Source organism: Typopeltis vanoorti, chromosome 7 (genome assembly GCF_054136105.1).
Source record: "Typopeltis vanoorti isolate ZY-2024b chromosome 7, IOZ_Tvanoo_1.0, whole genome shotgun sequence".
NCBI classification, from domain to species: domain Eukaryota; kingdom Metazoa; phylum Arthropoda; class Arachnida; order Uropygi; family Thelyphonidae; genus Typopeltis; species Typopeltis vanoorti.
In genome coordinates this window covers 132,766,274-132,787,778 of record NC_143555.1, presented here as the reverse complement: position 1 = coordinate 132,787,778, position 21,505 = coordinate 132,766,274, and the positions used below count along the sequence as shown (strand labels likewise).

Below are 21,505 nucleotides of genomic sequence, written 5' to 3'. Positions count from 1 at the left end.
TTTTGATGAACAGGATTGGAGATGATTTCTCTAGATTCCACAATTTTTCTCTCTAGTTCATCATTGCAACGGAAGATGTTAGTAGATTTTTCCCAGCAGACTTTGTGACTTTGGTTTTCATCATTAGGATTAGCCCGAGAAAAGGACATGACTTGATAATGCACTGGCTCGCTGTCTCTTGTAAATAATGTCCCTCATGTGTTCTTCCATACGAAATTCGACAGATTTGTCTGTCTGCCCAAAATAAGGAATATCACAATCATACAATATTTTATATACACCAGGGTATTTGAGTTGATGATGACAAGGTTTTGGGTGGCTTATTAAGAAACGGATCTTTGGAAGTGGAGTGAACAAGGTTCTTATATTGTATTTTCTTAGAATGTTTGCTAATTTATGTGATACTATACTTATGTCAGGAATAGATATATTGCCTTTGAATCTATTTGTTTCTTCTGAGTGATGTCTAGGAGGATTAAGAAGGAATTTTTCAATGATTCTCTTGGAATATCCATTAACTTCGAAAGAAGCTTTCAGATGGTTTATTTCTGTAAGAAGTTCGTTTGGATTATCCAGAAGAGAATGGGCTCTGTGTCCCAAGGTGGAAATTATTCCAAGCTTATGAGGTGGGAAATGATGGGACTGACTATGCAGATATCTGTTGTTATGTGTGGACTTTCTATATATCGATATTTTGAGTTTACCAGAAGAGCGAGTCAGTTTGACATCAAGAAAAGGTAAGGAATTATCCGTTTCAAGCTCGGCAGTAAACTTAATACTTTGATGTCTGCTATTGAGATGTTCGAGGAAAACCATAAGGGATTCATGTCCATGGCTCCAAATAATGAAGACATCATCTACATAGCGTTTCCAAACTTTAGGTGTTAAAATAAAGGAAGAGATAGCCTTGGTTTCAAAATCCTCTAAGTAAATATTTGCGAGTGCAGGGGATAAAGGATTACCCATAGCCAGTCCATGATTTTGTTTGTATATATTATCTTGAAATTTGAAGTAACCAGACTTGATGCAATGTGTAAGCAAAGCTAACATTTTTTTGGATAACTTGTCCTTGAGTAATGTTAGGACTTCATCTGTTGGGACATTAGTGAACAAAGAAGTTATGTCCAAGCTAGCTATGATGTCATCTTCATTAACTGTAATATCCTTGATGTATGTAACAAATTCTGTAGTGTTCTTGATAAAGGATGGTGACTTGCCTGAAAAACTTTTTAGGTATTTGGCAAGATATTTTGAAAGAGTGTACGTCGGAGAATTGATACCTTCTACAATTGGGCGTAATGGGGTATTCTTTTTATGGATTTTAGGAACACCATATATGCGAGCAATTAACGGATGGAGAGAGTAGAGATAAGCAAACGTTTTGGGATGATTCAGTTGTTGTTTTTAATAAGTTGTTTGTACGATTTTGAAGTTCACGAGTTGGATCTCTCTCTCTCGAGTATTGAGTAGGTATCATTATGTAGTAATTCAAGCATTTTATTCTGGTGATCTTCAGAGTTGAGGATGACTGTTGCATTGCCTTTATCCACAGGGAGGTTAATTATATCTCTGTTGTTTTTTAAACTTTTAATAGCTTTGTGTTCTGTTGAAGTAATGTTATCTGCAGGTGGTTTTGCGTTATTGATAATAAAAATGGATTCAATATGTAGAAGTTTTGCATCTTGTGGAGGGAGAAAAGAAGTAGCTTTTTCTATTTTTGTAAGTAGTGTCTCCTTTGTTATTAATTTTGGGGAAGGAATAAAGTTTAGACCTTTACTAAGGATACTTTTTTCTACATCTGAAAGTATATAAGAAGATTTGTTGATAACAACTTTGTCAATATTGATGTGTGGTTTTGAGAAGTTCCTATTATTTTGTAATCTTTTTAATGTTTCAAATTTACTTATAAGATTTACTTTGTTATTATATTGTATTGCAGCTGCTTGAGATTCACAGTATGTATTAAAGGTATGCCAACTTTCGTTATCTAGAGCAGGGGTTCCCAACGTTTTTATTTCCTAGAGCACATTCTAAAATGCTGATAGGGTGACGGGCACCATCTATTTTTTCAAGCAAATTTTTTGAATTCTTTTGTTAAATGAATACATACAAAGTTTACATTATAATTAAATGTTTTATTACTTAAAAGTTTACATTATATAAAAATTTAAATATATGTATGTAAGTTAGTGTGATCTTTGGCATTGCATTTCATTGCCCAGTGCTTCATAATTAGGAGAATATAATGATATTCCAGTTCTTAAACTGGAATGAACAACTTCGAATGTGCATCTACTTTACATTGTATGCGTTTAATACTCGTCATGTGTCATTAACGCATGCGTCATATAGCATGCCATGAATTGTTGCGTGATTATTTCAAAATATACGGCACACGGTTGAACAGCGGCAGGCACACACAAATTGGTCGACGGGTGCCATGGTGCCCACAGGCATAGGGTTGGGAACCTCTGATCTAGAGATTCTTCCAGTTTCTCCGCTATAGTTCTTTTTTTTATTGAAAAGAAAAGCGAGAGTTCGTTTAGTATCCGAGATTCTTTCAGACAGTAGGTCTAATTTAGCTTTATGATAGATTCTCCTCGCACGTTCAGTTGTTATGTTTTCTTTAAAGCACATAAATTTAGGAAAGACAGCATGAAATTTGCAACGTTTCAAGAAGACCAACCTGTTGATGCTTAGTGCAATCCACTTCAGTGTCGTGTTGAAGTTTCTTTTATTATTAATAATAGAAGCCTCGTCATAAAGGTTATAGATGAAAGAATGATCATTAACTCGGTTAACATACATATTTTTATGAGGAATTGAATGACTAGAACCGAGATTTAAGTTAAAAGGTTTTAATATAAAAACACTACTAGTTTTGGCCTGTAACAGCCTTCATCAGGTGACATTATAAAAGAAAGAAAAAAGAAAAAACACTAAACACTGAAGGTTAAAAGACTATGAAGAACATAGAGAGTCTCTATACATAATTAGCATGAAAACGTTGTAGTTGTATTTAAAGCTGTTCTTTCATTTGTTGCATTGTTGGGAGAGTGTGTGCTTGCAGCATCACGTGAACGCCAGTACATGATTACAGCTGAATGACTATCTGTATGTTGTTCATAGTCTTTTAACCTTCAGTGTTTAGTGTTTTTTCTTTTTTCTTTCTTTTATAATGTCACCTGATGAAGCCTGTTACAGGCCAAAACTAGTAGTGTTTTTATAGTAAAACCTTTTTACTTAAATCTCGGTTCTAGTCATTCAATTCTTCATAAATATATATAGGTATGAAGTGTATTTTTTGAAAAAGTTCCATCCATATAGATATAAAATATTGTGGTGTTTGGTTGGTAGAGCAGAGTTTCCAGATTGTATAACTCTTAGTGAATGTAGTATAGGTTTACAACATTTTTGTGACAGAATTCAATTTAAAAATATACACAATTCAGGGTGTGTGTGTGTGTGTATGTATATATATTTTTAATTTATTAGTTTTTTTCTTCAATACATTAAAAAACTATGCACATGTTTTATGATTTAATTATTTTTCCAGCAATATGAATTTTATAAAGAAGAAAATAAAAGAACATAAAAGAGGGGGTGGTGATGATGAAGATTTTGAGAAATATGAAGATGTGCACAAGACACCGCAGAGTAATACAATGCATAAACCAAAACCTGGTGAAGAATGGCAGTTTTTGCAACAGTTATCTATAAAAGCGCAGGGAACTGTACAGAAAACCCACACAACTTTAAGTAAGCTTAAAGACATTGCTGGAAGCATACGACAAGACAGTTTAGGATTTTTTGAAAAAGACAGTACACAAGATTCTTTGCCTTCAACTCCCAAAGAGTCAATTCATCAGTTACAAGCGACTGAGCAGAATGAAAGTCCAACAACTTTAGCTCAAACAAAGAGCCTTAGAGCTCCTCCAAAACCGCCACCACCACCTGCTTCTTATGTTGTGAAAACTGAAAATGAATACGGACGAGAAGCCCTGACATTGCCTACAAAAAGTCCACTTCCTCCTAGAAGGCCACCTCCACCTTCTAGCCAAGCTTCACAGAGTAATATTCCTCTAACTAAAGACGTAAGTTCCAAAAGTCCAAAGATGCCTGTTCGGCCACCTCCTCCTCCAGCAGAAAAATTACAGCAGTTGCAAAAAGAAAGTGCCTCAATGCAGTTACAGTCAAAGAGTCCAGAAAGACCTCCTCCTCCTCCTTCATCCAAACTAACCAAAAACATTCTACCTACAGAAATATCTCAACAACCACAAGAAAATAAAGAAAAAGAAGCAAATTTATTACAAGAATTTACAACAGATCAGTCTGTATTCAAAGATTTGAGGTTTCAAGATAATTCGTCTACTTCTAATACATTTACAAATGTTCAAGATTTACTTTTTCTTGATAATAAAGATTCTGATGATCCCTTTGATACATCATTTATAGATAAAAGAAACTTACCTGAGACATCGACTTTTGTAGACACTTCTTTTGATGTAATATGTCCAAATAAAATAACTGATACATCAGTAAAACACACAGAGGGAATGTCTGAAACAACAGAAATACTAAAACATACAACGAATCCTTTTTTGGTAGAAACAGATTATACCAGTTTGTCCAATGATTTGTTAGAGAGCTCTTTTGATTTTTTTACAAGTGCACAAACTTGGCCAAGTAGTAATCCATTTGGAAATACTGAAGAAACAAATATTCAGTCGTCTTCCATTAAAACCAGTGATAATATATATAAAACAAATATTTATAATCCTAATCAGAATGCTTTATCTGATAGCAATGTATTATTTGATCCTTTTGCAAGTGAAACACAACTAATAGATATGAAAAACAGTTCTTTAAGTTATCCAAATGAAGACCTTGCTAAAAGTAGTTTTAGTGAAACACATAATATAAATTTATTTGAAACTTCATTAGAGCCAATGGAAACAAAGATTGTGGATTCTTCTGAAAATTTAATGAAGGATATAGATTATAATGTTGATCAGATGGCCATATCATCATCATCCCAGAATACAAATAAACAAAAAAACACTGAATTCAAAAGTGAAGAAAAGAATATCGATCTTGACCACACCAGTCTTGACTTCTTCAGTACAGAAATTGTACATTCTAATAATACAACAATGGATAAAAGCAAAATTGAGACCTTAGAGTGTCCTTATAATGACGAGTTAAATGAAACAAGCAAATCCCTAGTTTCATATGAATCTCTTCTAATAAATGAAGGAAATAATCAAGAAAAGGATGGAAGGAGACAAAGCAGTGGAAATAACTATGATTTAAAGCCAAGTAGTGATACTACTCATATTTCTCATCCATTCACTTCTGATTTAGTTGAAACTACTCACAGTGATAAACCTAATGGCAGCCAAATGGAGGATCTTTTACAACCACTTGAACCTTTTAATTTTGGTAAAACTGCATTATCAGAAGTAACCACAACACATTCTGAAGATCAAAAATTAGCTGAAATTCAAACTTCATTTGGCTTTACAAATGATGATGCATTTAAAGATTTTGATTCAAAATTTGAAAATATAAATCATACTTCAAATAACTTACAGAACTATTCAGTAAATCTAGATGAGTTTGATCCTTTTATGATTAAAGATTCTTCTAATAAAGAAAAAAGTGCTGAAGACATTTTGCAAACACAGAATAATGATAATCCTTTTTTAGATAAAAGAACTGCTGCTGACAATTTGAAAACTATATTAAAATCAAAAGACTCTTTTGAAGAAGATGATGATGATAATTTAAATTTTTTCATTAATATAAAACCAAAGGGGGAACCTATAGGTAATTCAGAAGAAGAGAAAATAAAACCTTTGTTACCACCACCACCCAAGACTCAAATTAAAAGTTTTGAAACTGGCATATCACGATTTAATCCTTTTGACAAAGAATCAGTTGACATGGTAGAACAAATAGCACAGACTAAACAAGAAGAAAATGCTGCTCCAAAGGATGAAGAACCTGTTCCAGCTTTAGGAGAAGCTGGAATTAGAAAAACAGAATCCCAAGAAAGTCCAACCACACCACTGTTTGATGATGATGTATCACAGCCACTTGAAGAGTTTCCTCAAAAATTTAAGGGGGATGGGTGGAAAATGCTACTTCGGCAACCTCATAAAAAGAAAATAACTGGAAGTCGATTTTGGAAGGTAGTATACACACGACTTTCCGAAAATAGCATATTGCAATTTTTTAACAAGCAAGAAGATAAGTTACCTTTTCATGAATTGCCATTACAGGTATTGTGTAAAATTTTATAACTTTGTTCTCAAGTAGCAGTAAATTTATTTTACATTTAGTTTTAATTTACAAAATAGTCAACTGTCACTATAGTAAACTCATATAGACCAAAGGAATAGTTTGCTGTAGTGAATTTCTTTATCATAGCACTGAAACTATAGAGAAGTGACTAGGACTCTCAGATAATTTGTTATTGTGCATAAATTCATTCTAGTGTTTTTTATAGTGAGAGTTGACTTTATAATGAAATCTCTCAGTAACTAGCTGAACTGTTATTGTTTAATCTCAAAAGAAATTTATCTCTGCTGTATTTTTATTTGCATCCTCCCTGCATTCCCCCCCCCTTCTGTGTGTGTGTGCGCGCGTGTACGTGCGTGTGTCATTCCTGCTATCATTCCCACTTAAATGAATGATATAGATGGTAGAATACAGTTCAGTTGTTAAAAACTATTTATAAAAGGATGTTGCATTAAATAACATCTTGCTTATAATTCCATTAAGGAAGAAATGAATGTTGAGTATAAAAAAAAAGTTGAGTGATAAATTTATTTACACAAAGGAGGGATCCGTGTAAAAAAACCAATGCTTGGTTTTCAAGCTCACTTGTGATCCTAGGCAGTTAATGCAATGAAAATACATGGCAAAATCCTATCTAGTATTACTATGTTGTTAACATTTATAAAACTTATATTCGAAACTTAATATTGAAAAGAGTCTCTTCATATACATATTTATGTCATCTCATTGATCTAAACTGTGGAACTTTGGACTCAAAAAGGAAATAAATAGAAGAGTTCAACTTGCCTGGAGTGCATTCAGAAAATTGAAAAGCATTTTTCAAAACATTGACGTCCTACTCTATTTTAAAAAGGAAGACATTTAACCAGTGTATATTTCCAGTCATCACATATGGTTGTGAAACTTAGTCTCAAACAATAATAATAATAATAAGAAGAAGCGAAATACCTGGATAAGAAGCCAGACTCGGATCACTGACATCAGTCTTTACCACAAGCATCTAAAATGGAAATGGGCTAGACATCTATCCAGAAGAGAAGATGAGTGATGGACCACCATACTAACGAACTGGATTCTAAAAGAAGGGAAATGAGGCCGAGGATGTCCCTAAAAGAAGGTGGAGTGATGAACTGTCAAATTTTGTTGGAAAAAATTGGTCAACCATTTCCAAGAACAGAGAAAGGTGGAAGGAACTGGAGGAGGCCTTTTGTCCAGCAGTAGACAGAAAATAGCTGAAAAGAAGAAGAAGAACATTCCAAACACCTCCATTTCAGGACTGCCAACCCTACAGAATTTTTTTATGGTGAAGAAAGAAAAGAAAATAACAGATAACATTTTTTTTTTTTACTTAAAACCTAAATTGTTATGCTGGTGTGATAGTCAAGTAACAAAACAATACTTGGCTTTGAAAAGTAAGTTTTGAAGGCCAGAAAGACAGAAATTAACACTTGATTTCAGATTATTATTATTATTATTACTGCACTCTTCATGGATTCGGCATACTCATCGGGGGAGGTTCATTTGATTGACAACATATTTACCATATGGAATCTCACAATCCTTAGCACTTCTTACATTAACAACACATTCTGGTAACACATTCCATTCACTGACAATTCTCCATGTAAAAAATCTACTCCTCACTCACCTCTCTTCACCACATTCTTATATAACTTCCAGGGATGGCCTCTGGTTTTTCCCCTTCTACTGTTTTTATAATCCCATCTGGGTTAATCCGATAAAATCCTCTCACCAATTAAAATGTCCTTATCATGCACCACTTTTCCTCCTGTCCTCCAAACACTGCAATCCACATTTCTTCAATCACTCTCCATAGCCAAGTCCTGGTATTGTCTTAGTCACTTGTCTCTGGACTCTCTCCAATTTTTCCGTATCATACTGAAAATCAGGTGACCGAATTTGAGCACAATAGTCTAAGAGTGGTCTGACCAGTGCTTTATACAGTGGTACAACCACTTCCTCATCCCTACATGTTAGAGTACTTCTTATCAGTGGTGCACTCAGGATTTAATCTGGGGGGGGGGCCGAGTTGAGTAGACGATTTACGAATACACACTACGCATTGCATACGACCTATGACTGAGCATCTTCGGTGATCGCCAAAATATGACAAGTAGTATAGAAATAGAAGACACAACATAAATATAAAAAAAAATGAATTTTAATTAGGAAAAGATTTTTGGAAAATTTTCTAGTGTTTATTTCCTTTTTCTTTGGGGGGGGATAGGGCCCCTTGGTCCCCTCCCTGGGTGCGCCACTGCTTCTTATCATAGCAGCACTATGATGTGCAGTCTTTGCAAGACTTGCAATATGCACTCTGAACTTCAATCTACTATCAACCATCACCCCAAATCTCTGATCTCATCCATTTCCTGCAGAGGAAATGGATGAGATCAGAGTATGGCACCACCGATATAGTACACGACCTTATATTTCTGCACTCCAAAATGCAGCACCTCACACTTATCAATATTAAAACTACAACCCCCATCCTTTGTCTAAGTAAAAAGAAGTCTATTCAAACCTTCCTGAAGGGAATTAACATCAGCAGTGCTACTTATAATTGTTCCCAACTTTGCACCATCAGCAAACAATTGAAGATTCCCAGTTAGTCCACATGATGTATTATTTACAAACAATTTAAACATGAGGAGCCCAAGAACAGAACCCTGGGGCATGCTATGGGTTACCCTCCTTTTATGAGGCATTGCTCCATATACACAACTTGCTGGTATCATTCAGAGAGCTACTCTCCAATTCATCTAAACCAATACGCTATCTATTCCTATCCTCTACAGTTTGTACACCAACTTATCATGTGGTAATCTATCAAATGCTTTTGCAAAGTCTAAGAATATCACTGTATATGATTTTCCCTTATCTGACACCCATTACCCTATCATAAAATGCAAGTAATTTGCTAAAACAGAACCTACCCTTTACAAATCATGCTTACCAGCATAAAGAATGCATATCTATCAACCCAATCCTGTATTCTATTCCTAACCAATTTCTTCAACACCTTGACTACAACTGCAGTTATACAGACTGGTCTATAAGTGGAAACTTCTGTCCTAGAACCATGCTTGTGGAGTGGTACTATTTTGCCTTCTTTCCACTCCTTAAGAACCCTACCCACTGTAAAAGTTTCATTAAATAACCAGATCAGGGACATAGCCAACTGTGGTGCACATTCCTTAAGAATACGTAGTGATATGTCATCCATTCTGGTTGGTTAGCGTAATCTGCTCTCCAGCCAAATGGCTACAAATTTGTATCCTGCCATAGGCATGGATGTTTGTGATTGTCTGTGAAAATACTGGTGGTGGTGGGCAGTAGATGGCGTTGGCATAGATGTTAATGGTGGTTGCGGTTTGTTGTAAATGGTGGATTGAGTGGCGGAGACAGAGAGCTGTAGAATAGGTGCCCTCCCACGATGAGTCTTTGGACTCTCTGGAGGTCATCATCATCATAACACTAATTACGGGTATAGACCATATTGGTCTGTTCCAGTCTCATTGTCCATCCAATATCCTTTTATGAGGTACACCCTGCCTTCTCTTTCCAATTGGCTTATATTTTATTATTTTTTCGGATGTCAGGTGTTGGCCATTCGGTTTACATGTTCAATCCATTTTTGTTTATAATTGTTTAGTTTTTCTTCTATTGATTTTGTTTTTAGTTCTTTTAAAATTTCTTCGTTCCTTTTTTTGATCTAATAATGTGTATTTTGCAGTTCTTTTCATAAATCTCATTTAACTTGTTTTTATTCTTTGTTTATTTTGTTTGTTTATTGCCCAAATTTCACTGTCATATAATAATGTGTGCACTGCTAAAGTATTGTACATTTTTCAACTGTGTTTCTTTTTGTACTATATTTGGGTTGAGTGCTCTATTTACCAGGCCTATAATCCGTAAAAATGTTGATGTTTTTAATTTTATGTCTTTTTATCCTTCATATGATATTTCACATCCAAGATAACTGAAAGTATTTATCTGTTCTATTATTTTATTATTAATAACTATTTTGCTTCTAACTGAAGTTTGTCCACAAAATGCCATTGTTTTAGTTTTATCTATGGAAATTTTCATTCCAAACTGTTCTACTACAATGTTTAAATTATATATTTCTCTTTGTAAATTGTCTTCCTTATCTGTTATTATTACCTGATCATCTGCAAATAATAGCATATTTATTTTGTTATTCCAGGAAATTTGTATTCCTTGATTGTTTAAGGTGTTCCACTGTATTAATATTTCATTAATGTAAATATTGAAAAGTGTTGGAGACAGAGGCATCCCTGTCTTACTCCTTGGTTTATAGATTGTTTTTCAGATAACTTTTCATTTCTTTTTATTTTTTTATTTCATTATCTTTATATATATTCAATATTGCTTGTAGTAAAATATTAGGTATATTTATTCTTTGTAATATATCAAACAGTATATATCTTTTTACTTTGTCAAATGCTTTTTCGTAATCTATAAACAAAAGATGAGTTTCCAAATTAAATTCTCTTCTTTTTTTCTATAAGTAGTTTTAAACAGAAAACTGCATCCATTGTAGAGTGTCCTTTTCTAAAATCATTTTGACATTCTAATAATATTTTTTCACTGTATATTTTTAGTTTTTCAGTAAGTATTCTGCTATATATTTTATAGCATGTATTCAATAAACTAATACCTCTGTAGTTAGTAGGTTTTGTTTTATCCCCTTTTTTAAATATAGGTATTACTATGCTTGTATTCCATTTTATTGGTATTTGTCCATTTGTATATATTTTATTTAAAAATTTTAGTAATCTTTGGTGAAATTTTTTTCCAGCAAATTTATACAGTTCTGAGTTTTATCCCATCTTCTCCTGCTGATTTGCCATTTTTTATTTTATTTAGGTTGTCCTTTAATTCTTTCATTGCTATCATAACATTTAAGGTACAGTTACACTCCGAGTTATGTAAGTAATGCGTTCTGTAAACCTTTACGTAACTCGAATTTTATGTAAGTTACATACATACAATAAAATATTCAATGGCTACTCATACCACTGTCTTACATCAAATTTTTTGCCATTAATCAGATATTTTCCATTTTTAATATTTTTCATGTACTCTCTGCATCCGTGATGTTGGCCTGCTCTTTTAAATCCTTGTATAAGGGCCTTCTCCTGTATAATAAGTAAACTTAACGGTATCTGCTTCTGTGTCAGATCATCGATCCAGTGAGACAACAATTTCTCCATCTCTGATATCGGGCCCAGCTCTCTTCTTGGTATCAATTGTGCCATCCACGCTACCTCACCTTTCATGTTTTCAACATTGCAAACTGTATCCTTCACTATTGTATTCACTGTCGAAATAGGTCGATTTATTTCCTGAGCTGTTCCGATAGAATTTTCCCACCTTCATACATACGAATTATTTTCAACTTTTCTTCTAAAGTAATTGGAGACCTTTGTTTTTTAGATTTATTACCAGCACATTCAGTTTTGTGTTTGCATTCCATTTTAAGGGTAAAAAAAGCAATGAAACTAGCAGTGATAACAAGTGACTGAGCTAACCACACGAGGCATCTCCTACTGTACTCAAACGTGTTCATATGCGCTGGTAGATTTATTACATAACTGCGAATTTATGTAAGTCGTGTGTTACATAATTAGGGGTGTAACTGTATTTTGTAAGTTTCTTGTGTAATTATTTTTGATGCCAGTATTATCCATCCAAAGATCTGTAAAGTAATCCAAGAATTCTTTTACATCTATTTCACAATTTATATTTGCAGTATCTTTTACATCTGCATTCATGTGTTTTAGTATTTTGAATGCACTGGGTCTTATTTTGTATGTCATTTTCTAGATATGATACAAATTTTTCCCGGCTTTCTCTGTGTTTCTTTCTGGTTTCTCTTTTGGCTATTGGTCGTCTTTTTTTATATTCAATTTCATCTTCTTGTTTTTTGCTACTTAACCATCTTTTAAAAGCCAGCTTTTTATTTTCAATTATTGTTTTTATTTCATTGTCCCATATGTGTAATTTTTTATTTTTATGATATTTTTTGTGTGTTCCTAGACTTTCATATGCTGCTAATGCGATAATTTCTTTTATATTATTCCATTCTTTCTCAATGTCTTCTTGTGTCACGTAATAATAATAATAATAATAATAATAATTCCTACAGCCTTATATCTAACCCAATTAACACCTGATACACTTCTTATTATTCTTTCACTTCCAATTCTCCTAATACTTGCCTCCCTTCTATATATTGCACTGCAGCATTTACACCAGTATGACATACGTTGATAAAGTGCTTGTTCAATAATTCTGCTATATTCTTTGCAACTGTTATTCTGCTGCCATGGCTATTTACTAGTGTCAACCTCCCATAATTATTCTTTCTCTTGCTTGCCATATAGCAGAAAAAATTCCCTTGAGTTAACCTTGCTCTGACCAGCCAATCTTTTCTCATACTGCACCTTTTCTTTCTTTACCTTGTCACCTTCCTAGCTGTCACCACCAACTGTCTTGTACCTTCTCCATAGCATTTTCTTTTTTAACATGGCTTGCTTGATTTCATTGTTCATCCATTTCACTCCTACTCTATTTACTTGTTTAACCCTTGGTATACAGTTATACATTACTTGTGTCAGATACTGCCTTGTGAATTTCTATGCAGTCTCAACATCTTTTTTGCACAGCTCATCTACCCAACATACTGATGCTAATTGACTACAGAGCTTCCCATAATCACCCACTTTATACTTCCACATTATTATTATTATTATTAATAAACAAGACCTCATGGAGTCAAGGACTCATCTAGGAGGTCCTTTTATCTCACACACATCTCATCATACCGTGTCTTAAACACATTCAAACTCCTTGCAGACACCACACTCTCAGGCAAGGCATTCCAATCACTCACAACTCTGCACGAAAAAAACCTGCCTCTCACTCCCCTACTCACACCCTCTTTATACAGTTTCCAGGGATGACCTCTGGTTCTCCCCTGATCTCCCACTATTCTCTGAAGAACTTCTCCACCATTGATCCTAATTCCCTTATAACAACCTCTTACCAACTTGTAGGTCTCTATCATATCTCCCCTCTTCCTTCTCTCCACTAGACTCTGCAAATTACATCTTTTCAATCTTTCCTCATACTCGACATTCCAGAGGTCAGAAACTACCTTAGTCAGTCGCCTTTGGACCCTTTCCAACATCTCTTCATCCTTCTGAAAACCAGGTGACCAAATCTGGGCACAATAGTCCATGTGTTGCCTAATCAAAGTCTTATACGATGAAACAAGAATCTTCCTACTTCTACACGTCAGTGTCCTCCGCATCATTCCCAGAAGTCTTTGTGTTGTCTTCACAATTTTGGCGATGTGTCCCCTAAATTTTAGATCCTTATCCACTATCACCCCCAGATCTCTTATTTCCTCTACTTCCAACAATATATTCTCACCAAGCATAAATTCTGCATCCCATCTTTGTTTTCCAAATTTTAAAACCTTACATTTTGCAACATTGAACTCGCATCCCCATTTGCTTGCCCAATCACTCAATTTATTCAAGTCTTCTTGCAAGGCCACAACATCTTCACTACTCTTTATGGTTCGTCCCAACTTTGCATCATCTGCAAACAACTGAATATCGCCATCCAAATCTTTGCCAATATCATTAATATACACAGCCATTACTATTTATATTAATATTAATATAAATAGTAATGGCCCTAAAACAGATCCCTGAGGCACTCCACTAGTGACTTTCCTTTTCCTGGATATTGCACCCCCATACACAACTTGTTGATACCTATCAGATAGCCAGTCTCCAATCCAATGCACTAATCTAATATTCAACCCCATCTGCTCTAGTTTGACTGTCAACTTATCATGAGGTACTCTATCAAAAGCTTTTGCGAAATCCAAGTATATTACTGTGTATCCTTCTCCTCTGTCCAAGGAAGCAGTCACTTTATTGTAATAAGTAAGTAGATTACTAAAACATGACCTCCCTTTAGCAAATCCATGCTGTCCATCAAAGATTATACCATTGTTTTCAACACAACTCTGGATCCTAGTTCTCACAAGCTTCTCCAACAACTTAACCACAACACCTGACACACAGATAAGCCTATAGTTTGATGCTTGAGTTCGATCACCTCCTTTAAGAAGTGGCACAATCTTGCCCTCCTTCCACTCTTTAGGGACTTGACCAAATGCAAGACTCGTATTAAAAAAATATGTCAAGGCAGGTGTCAACTCTCTGGCACATTCCTTCAGAATACGCGGTGATATATTATCAAGTCCCACAGCCTTATTTACATCTAGTTTACTCAACTCCCCAAACACCTCTTGCTCACTTACAGTCAGTCTCACCTCCCCATCATCAACTGCTCTTAATCTCTCCATGAAGTCACATTCACAAGATTGAAAGATCTTTATGAACTGCTCATTAAGTATCTCCACCACACATTCTGCAACAGCTGTCTTGATACCATTTCCTCCAATCAATGTCATCCTTCCATAATCATTCTTTCTTTTGCTGGCTACATATCGAAAGAACTCCCTAGGATTCTTTTTAGCTTCATTAGCTAACTGCTGTTCATACCTCTCTTTAGCTACTCTCACCAACCAAGTCACCCTCCTTGCCTGGTCTTTGTAGACCTCATGAAATTGGTTACTTCCACTTCTCTTATGCTGCCTCCACAATGCCCTTTTTCTCTGTATTGCATGCTTAATCTCTTTATTCATCCATCACACACCTACCTTATTTAACCTTCTCACCCATGGTATACATATAGACATTGCATCTACTAAATATTTTTTGAAAATCCCCCAAGCTGCATTGATCTCTTTTCCAGCTAACTCCTCATTCCATGCTACACCTGCAAGCTGTCTCCTGAGCTCTTCATAATCAACCCCCTTGTAGTTCCACATATACCCTTTTTTCACAGGGGTCCTTGCACTGCTGGCAACCACCCAAGTAATCACCTCATGGTCACTTTCACCAATTGGTGGATGATTTGATACCTCATTGATAATTACATCCTCCGATGAGATGACCAAATCCAAGACCCTTAATCCTCTTGTGCCCTCTGTTACATACTGTCTGAGGTAGTTATCCCTCAAAAACTCAAGAAACTCATTCTCTTTACTTCCAGTTGCTATCTCTTCATTCCAGTCTATATTGCCATAATTAAAATCACCCATAATGATCACCCTTTTCTTATTTGCTTGGCTTATTTGACTAAACATTTCACTATCACCACCATTCACATTACCAGGTCTATAACAACATCCCACCAAGTATTTGATTCTATTCACCTCTATCTCACACCATACTCCCTCAAAACCACTGGCCCCATTTCCCTCTTGCATCTCTACCTTGTATGGACATAACTCTTTCTCTATCATCAATAGCACTCCCCCTCCCTTTTTACCCCTTCTATCCTCACGAAACACATCATACCTTTCCATCTCTATTCCTGTCAGGATGTCATCCTCATCTAACCATGTCTCACTTATTCCGACAATCTCTGGGTGCACAGACGCAATTAGTGCAACCATTTCATCCACCTTGTTTCTTATACTTCTAGCATTGGTATACAAACACAACAACTCATTTCTGGATCTACAGCTAGTTCCACTGATACCACTCACTCGATGTGATCTCTCCATGCTGGACTGGGGCCATTTCCCTTTCTGCTTCTTCATTTTAGAACCCTTTGCAATTCCATCTGTTTCCTTTTGATCCCTGATCATCCCATTACTTTCCTGCCTACACATGCTCTCACCTCCTCTTGGAGCATCCACCTTTCTCACGCTGTGTATCCCTGTCCACCCTGAGCCTCCCCGTTTCCCTGCTCCTCTTGCACACCCATTCTCTCATTTTCTATACTCATACCACTCACTTCCCCATTCATTTCCACTTCTTCAATCTCTCCTGTCTTACTCTCCTGCTCTTCCACATCACTCCCCTCTCGATCTGATTCATTCTCTCTATTCACTTCTCCACTTTCCAGCAGCAGTCTCTCCAAGCGACTCACACCATAACCACTCAAATGCAGTCCATCGCTCCCATACAGCTCACTTCGTCCCTCAAACTCATTCCACACATTAACAAACTGTACTCCCATCTCCTCACACATTTCAGCCAGAATATCATTCATAATCCTTGCTCTCCGCCTCATTTCACCACAATCATACCTAGGCAACACACTGACTACCCTTCCTGTCACACTATTCTCCTTTATCTTTCCAAGCAGTCTCCTGACATTCATTTTGATATGCTCTTTGTTCTCTCTCAGATCATTTGTACCAATTAATACAATTAACTCTTTTGCTCGTTCCCGCCTCATATTCAATGCCTCAATCATTCTACTCATTTTACCGCCTGGAAAACATACCTTGTGCATTTTATCCTCTAGCACACCTTTAATAATGGAGTTGCCATACAACGCCACTCGCTCATCTTTTGTTAACTCTTTCATGCCATCATGATTTATTTTAATAGTTTTGACCTGAATTCTCTTAATTTCATTCCGCATCCATTTCATTTCTTGCTTCATCCAATCCAATTCACCTTCCGAACCTCGCGACACATTCTCTCTATCATTAAATCTTTCTAACTTTCTAACTCTCGACCCCCTCTTCTTACTTTCCCTCTCATTCATCCTTCTTTGTTTCCGTACTTTCGGTACAACATACGTTCAACTTTCACTATCATTCTTCTCACTTTCACTCTCACATATATTTCTTTGTTTCCGTACTTTCGGACTAACATGCGTCCATTTTTGGCAGTAACCTTCTCTTGTTTTACCACTTCCCAAACAAGTACCTCATGATCACTCTCACCAACTGGAAGCAGCGTCAACACTTAATTAACAACTATATCTTGCGAAGTTATCACCAAATCCAAAACATTAAAGCCTTTGGTTGGCTTCAGTCACATGCCGTGTAAGATATTTCTCTCTCAGAAATTCAACAAACTCACTTTCCTTCACTATCTCCTCCTTCCATTTTATATTTCTGTAATTAAATTCACCCATCAGTATCACCTTCTTTTTACATGCCCAACCAATTTGCCTAAACATTTCACAATCAGTATTCTCTACACTCCCTGGCTTATAACAGCATCTAATCAGATATACTAGCCTGTTAATTTCAACTTCACACCACACAGATTCAGAATCTGTGAGTGCACTATCTATTTCTGCAATTTGTGGACATCATTCCTCTGCAATGATTAACAGCATTTCTCCTCCTCTTTTCACATTCCTATCCTTCCTGAAAAGTATATATCCTTCCATTTGTATTCCCAACATCACATTCTCCTCAAACAACCAAGTTTCACTTATTTCAGTTATCTTTAGGCATTATCTTTGAGTCAGTATGACTCGATCAATGCAACAAACTCAGCTCTCTTATTACAAATACTCCTTACATTTATGTACAAACATAACAATCTCTGTGTCTTGGAGGCCATTCCACCAGCACAAACATTCTCCATTATACCATACCTCTCTCTTCAGTCGGACTACTCTTGTTTCCCTTAGATAATATTAGTATTGCATGAAAAATAAGTGAACCTCTGTCAGGAGCCCATATAGTTGTCTTTTATCAGTTCTTTTGATTAACCACATCTGCATCCATATGGATGAAATATATCACTTGTCATATACTTTGTATCCATGATTTTTCAGTGTAATAGCAATGGTATTAAAATTTTAATATGCACTTCACACCCTTGACAACTTTGATGTCTATACACTTCAAGGTCATTTGGAAGGTAAAAGATTCCACTGGTTTCACAGTTATAAAACATATAACTATAACATTACAACTAGGTTAATGAAACACATCCCCTTTAACATATTTTATCCTTTTCTCATCTTGTTAACTTCAGCAGAAACTTGTCTTATGACATTATGCCAAATTCCTTTGCAAAGTTAAACATTATATCACTATATGTGAATTTCCCTTGTCCAGTACATCTGTTACTTTATTGTAAAATACAAGCAAATTGCTAAACAAGAATTTTCTTAAATATGGCATAGTTGACAGGTTTGGTGGTTAAGGGTTTCACTGGTTTCAAATTATAAAACATAACCATGTTAATGAATCAAGATCCACTTTAACATAATTTATCAATTCCCATCTTGTTAACTTCAACAAAAACTTTGTGCTTATTATTATTATTATTATTATTATTATTCAGGCCTCCATGGAGTCAAAAGACTCATCCTGGGAGGTCCTTTCTAAGAAACACAAGTCTATCAAGATTCATCGAGGGAGGTCCCTCCTAGGAAACACAAAGTCTATCATACCACTCCTTAAATGCATTGACCGTTCTCGCACTCACCACTCTATCAGGCAATGCATTCCATGGTTCAAGCACCCTCCATGCAAAGAAACCACTCATCATCCTCTTTCTCACAGTTTCCTTTTGCAAAGTTAAACATTACAGGCATACCCTGACTTACAACACTTTGCATTTATGGACATTTTTGAAATGCCACTTTCCCCGAAGTGACATCACTTGCTTCAGAGTTACTCTTTAGCTCCATGATATTCTTTCTTCTTATACTCTTTTTAAGACCTCTTCTTTAGTTATTTTATCTGTCCATTTGATTTTTTCCATCCTTCTCCAAATCCACATCTCAAAGCTTTCCAAAATCTTAATTTCTTCTTTCTTCAATGTCCAAGTTTCAGCTGCATAGAGGGCAACACTCCACAGACAATATTTTATTAGTCTTTTCTTTAGGTTTTTGTCCATTTTATTTCTGAATAAATTCCATTTTCTATTAAAGTCGTCTCTTCCCATCACTATTCTTGCTTTTATGTCACTTTTACATCTTCCATTACTGCATCCATCACTCTCCCAGATGAGTCTTTGACTCCATGAGGTCTTGGGGTAGTAATAATATTTAAATGTCTTTACTTGATTCAATTTTTCCCGATTTATTCTGATATCTATATTTGCCTCTTTTCTTGCTACTTTCATTACCTTTGTTTTTCTTATGTTAATTTTCATTCCATAATTTATAACAGGACTCCAGTAATCTGTTCAACAGATGTTGTAATCCTGTTTCAGTATTTGATAATAATACCTTGTCACTTGCATATCGTATTGCTAATATCTGTCTACCTCCAATCTTTATTCCTTCTTCTGAATTCTCCAGTGCTTCTTTTAACATTGTTTCGGAATACATATTAAACAAAATTGGTGACAGAGAATAGCCTTGTCTTACTCCTCATCTAATGATACCTGTTCTGTTGTATCATGTGTCTTTCACCATGGCAGTTTGTCCCATGTATAGTGAAATAATTAGCCTTCTGTCTTTCCAGTCTATACCAATCTTTTCCATTACTTCCACTATCTTATCCCATTTCACATAGTCAAAAGCTTTTTCAAAATCTATGTAACAGATATTAACTTCTTTATTCACTTCCAGACTTCTTTCACTTACTATTCTTAACAGTCCAATTGCATCTCTTGTTCCCCTACCCTTCCTGAAACCAAACTGATCTTCTCGAAGAAATTCTCAGATGCAATTCTCCATGTTAGAATTCTCATAATTTTTGATGTATAGGAAATGAGGCTTATTGTTCTAAAATCCTTGCAGTTCACTGCATTACTTTTCTTTGGTATAGGTATAAATATTAAGGTCATAAAATCTTTTGGTAACTCTCCTTTGTTATAAATTAAATTTATTATTTTGGTTATTTCTTCAGTTCCTTCACACTTACTTTACATTTGCACTAATGAGCCTCAAAACCATTGTAATCATGCCTCTTCATCTCTGCTCTAAATTCAAAGTTATGATTTTCCCCATGATATTCACTCCTCTTCTGAACAGTCAATGTATTGTTGCATCTGTAGTGATCCTAAAAGGTAAACAGCTACCAGTTTAACATTTCAAAATGATGAAGAGTGATACGAATGTGAATAGCAACGATGTTATGATGTTTTTTTTTTCTTGGAGAATATGGAATGGATTGGCAGAGCTATTATTATTATTCAGGCCTCCATGGAGTCAAAAGACTCATTGTGGGAGGTCCTTTCTAAGAAACACAAGTCTCTCAAGACTCATCGAGGGAGGTCTCTCCTAGGAAACACAAAGTCTATCATACCACTCCTTAAATGCATTGACCGTTCTTGCTCTCACCAATCTATCAGGCAATGCATTCCATGGTTCAACCACCCTCCATGCAAAGAAACCACTCCTCACCCTCTTGCTCACAGTTTCCTTTCATAACTTCCAGGGATGGCCCCTTGTCGTGACTTCCCGTTGTTCAACCAAGCAAAAGAAGTCCTCAGTGTCAACCTTATAACCACCTCTCAACAGTTTAAAAGTCTCAATCATATCACCTCTCCTTCTTCTATCCACCAAACTCTGCACTCCACACTCCCTCAGCCATTCCTCATAACTAACATTGTAAAGTTCTGACACCATCTTTGTTATCTGCCTTTGTACCCTTTCCACAGTTAATTTATCTCCTTCAAATCCTGTGGACCAGATCTGAGAACAATAGTCCAAGTGTGGTCTGATCAGAGTCTTATACAACGGAATGATAACCATTTTATCTCTGCAGGTCAGTGTCCTTCTCATTATTGCAGCAACCCTCTGTGTTACCTTCACTACCTTTGCAATATGTCCTTAAATTTTAGTTTTCTATCAATCATCAAACCCAGATCTCTTGTCTCTCCTACTTCCTCCAGTTTAACTCTTCACATACAGTATGCAGCGTCCCATCGATGTGTCCCAAACCTTAAGACCTTACATTTTGTTGCATTAAACTGACGCCCCCCCCGTTCATTTGTACATCTATCTAGCTTATTCAAATCCTCTTGCAGGGCTACCACATCTGCACTATTACTAATAACCCTTCCCAGCTTCGCATCATCTGCAACCAACCGAATATCCTCTTGCAATCCATGGACACATCGATGGGATGCTGCATACTGTATGGGAAGAGTTAAACTGGAGGAAGTAGGAGAGACAAGAGATCTGGGTTTGATGATTGATAGAGACCTGAAATTTAGGGGACATATTGCAGAGGTAGTGAAGGTAGTGCCAATCTTTTCTCATATTCCAGTTTCGCCTTCCTTACCATACTAGTCACTCTTCTGGCCTGTATCTTATATTCTTCATGCATCTTCTCTTCACCTGTCTC

General features: G+C 35.7%; 1 protein-coding gene across 1 annotated transcript in view; it reads left to right on the top strand.

The window, feature by feature from the left end:
* Nucleotides 1–3,665: 3,665 nt before the first annotated feature.
* The window catches only part of LOC150105077 (uncharacterized), a 252,392-nt gene continuing 234,552 nt past the window's right edge, over nt 3,666–21,505 (top strand). Inside the window, exon 1 of the mRNA XM_090395112.1 lies at nt 3,666–6,284. Within this exon, the coding sequence (XP_090251238.1) occupies nt 3,666–6,284 (2,619 nt within the window). The remainder of the gene's footprint in view (nt 6,285–21,505) is intronic.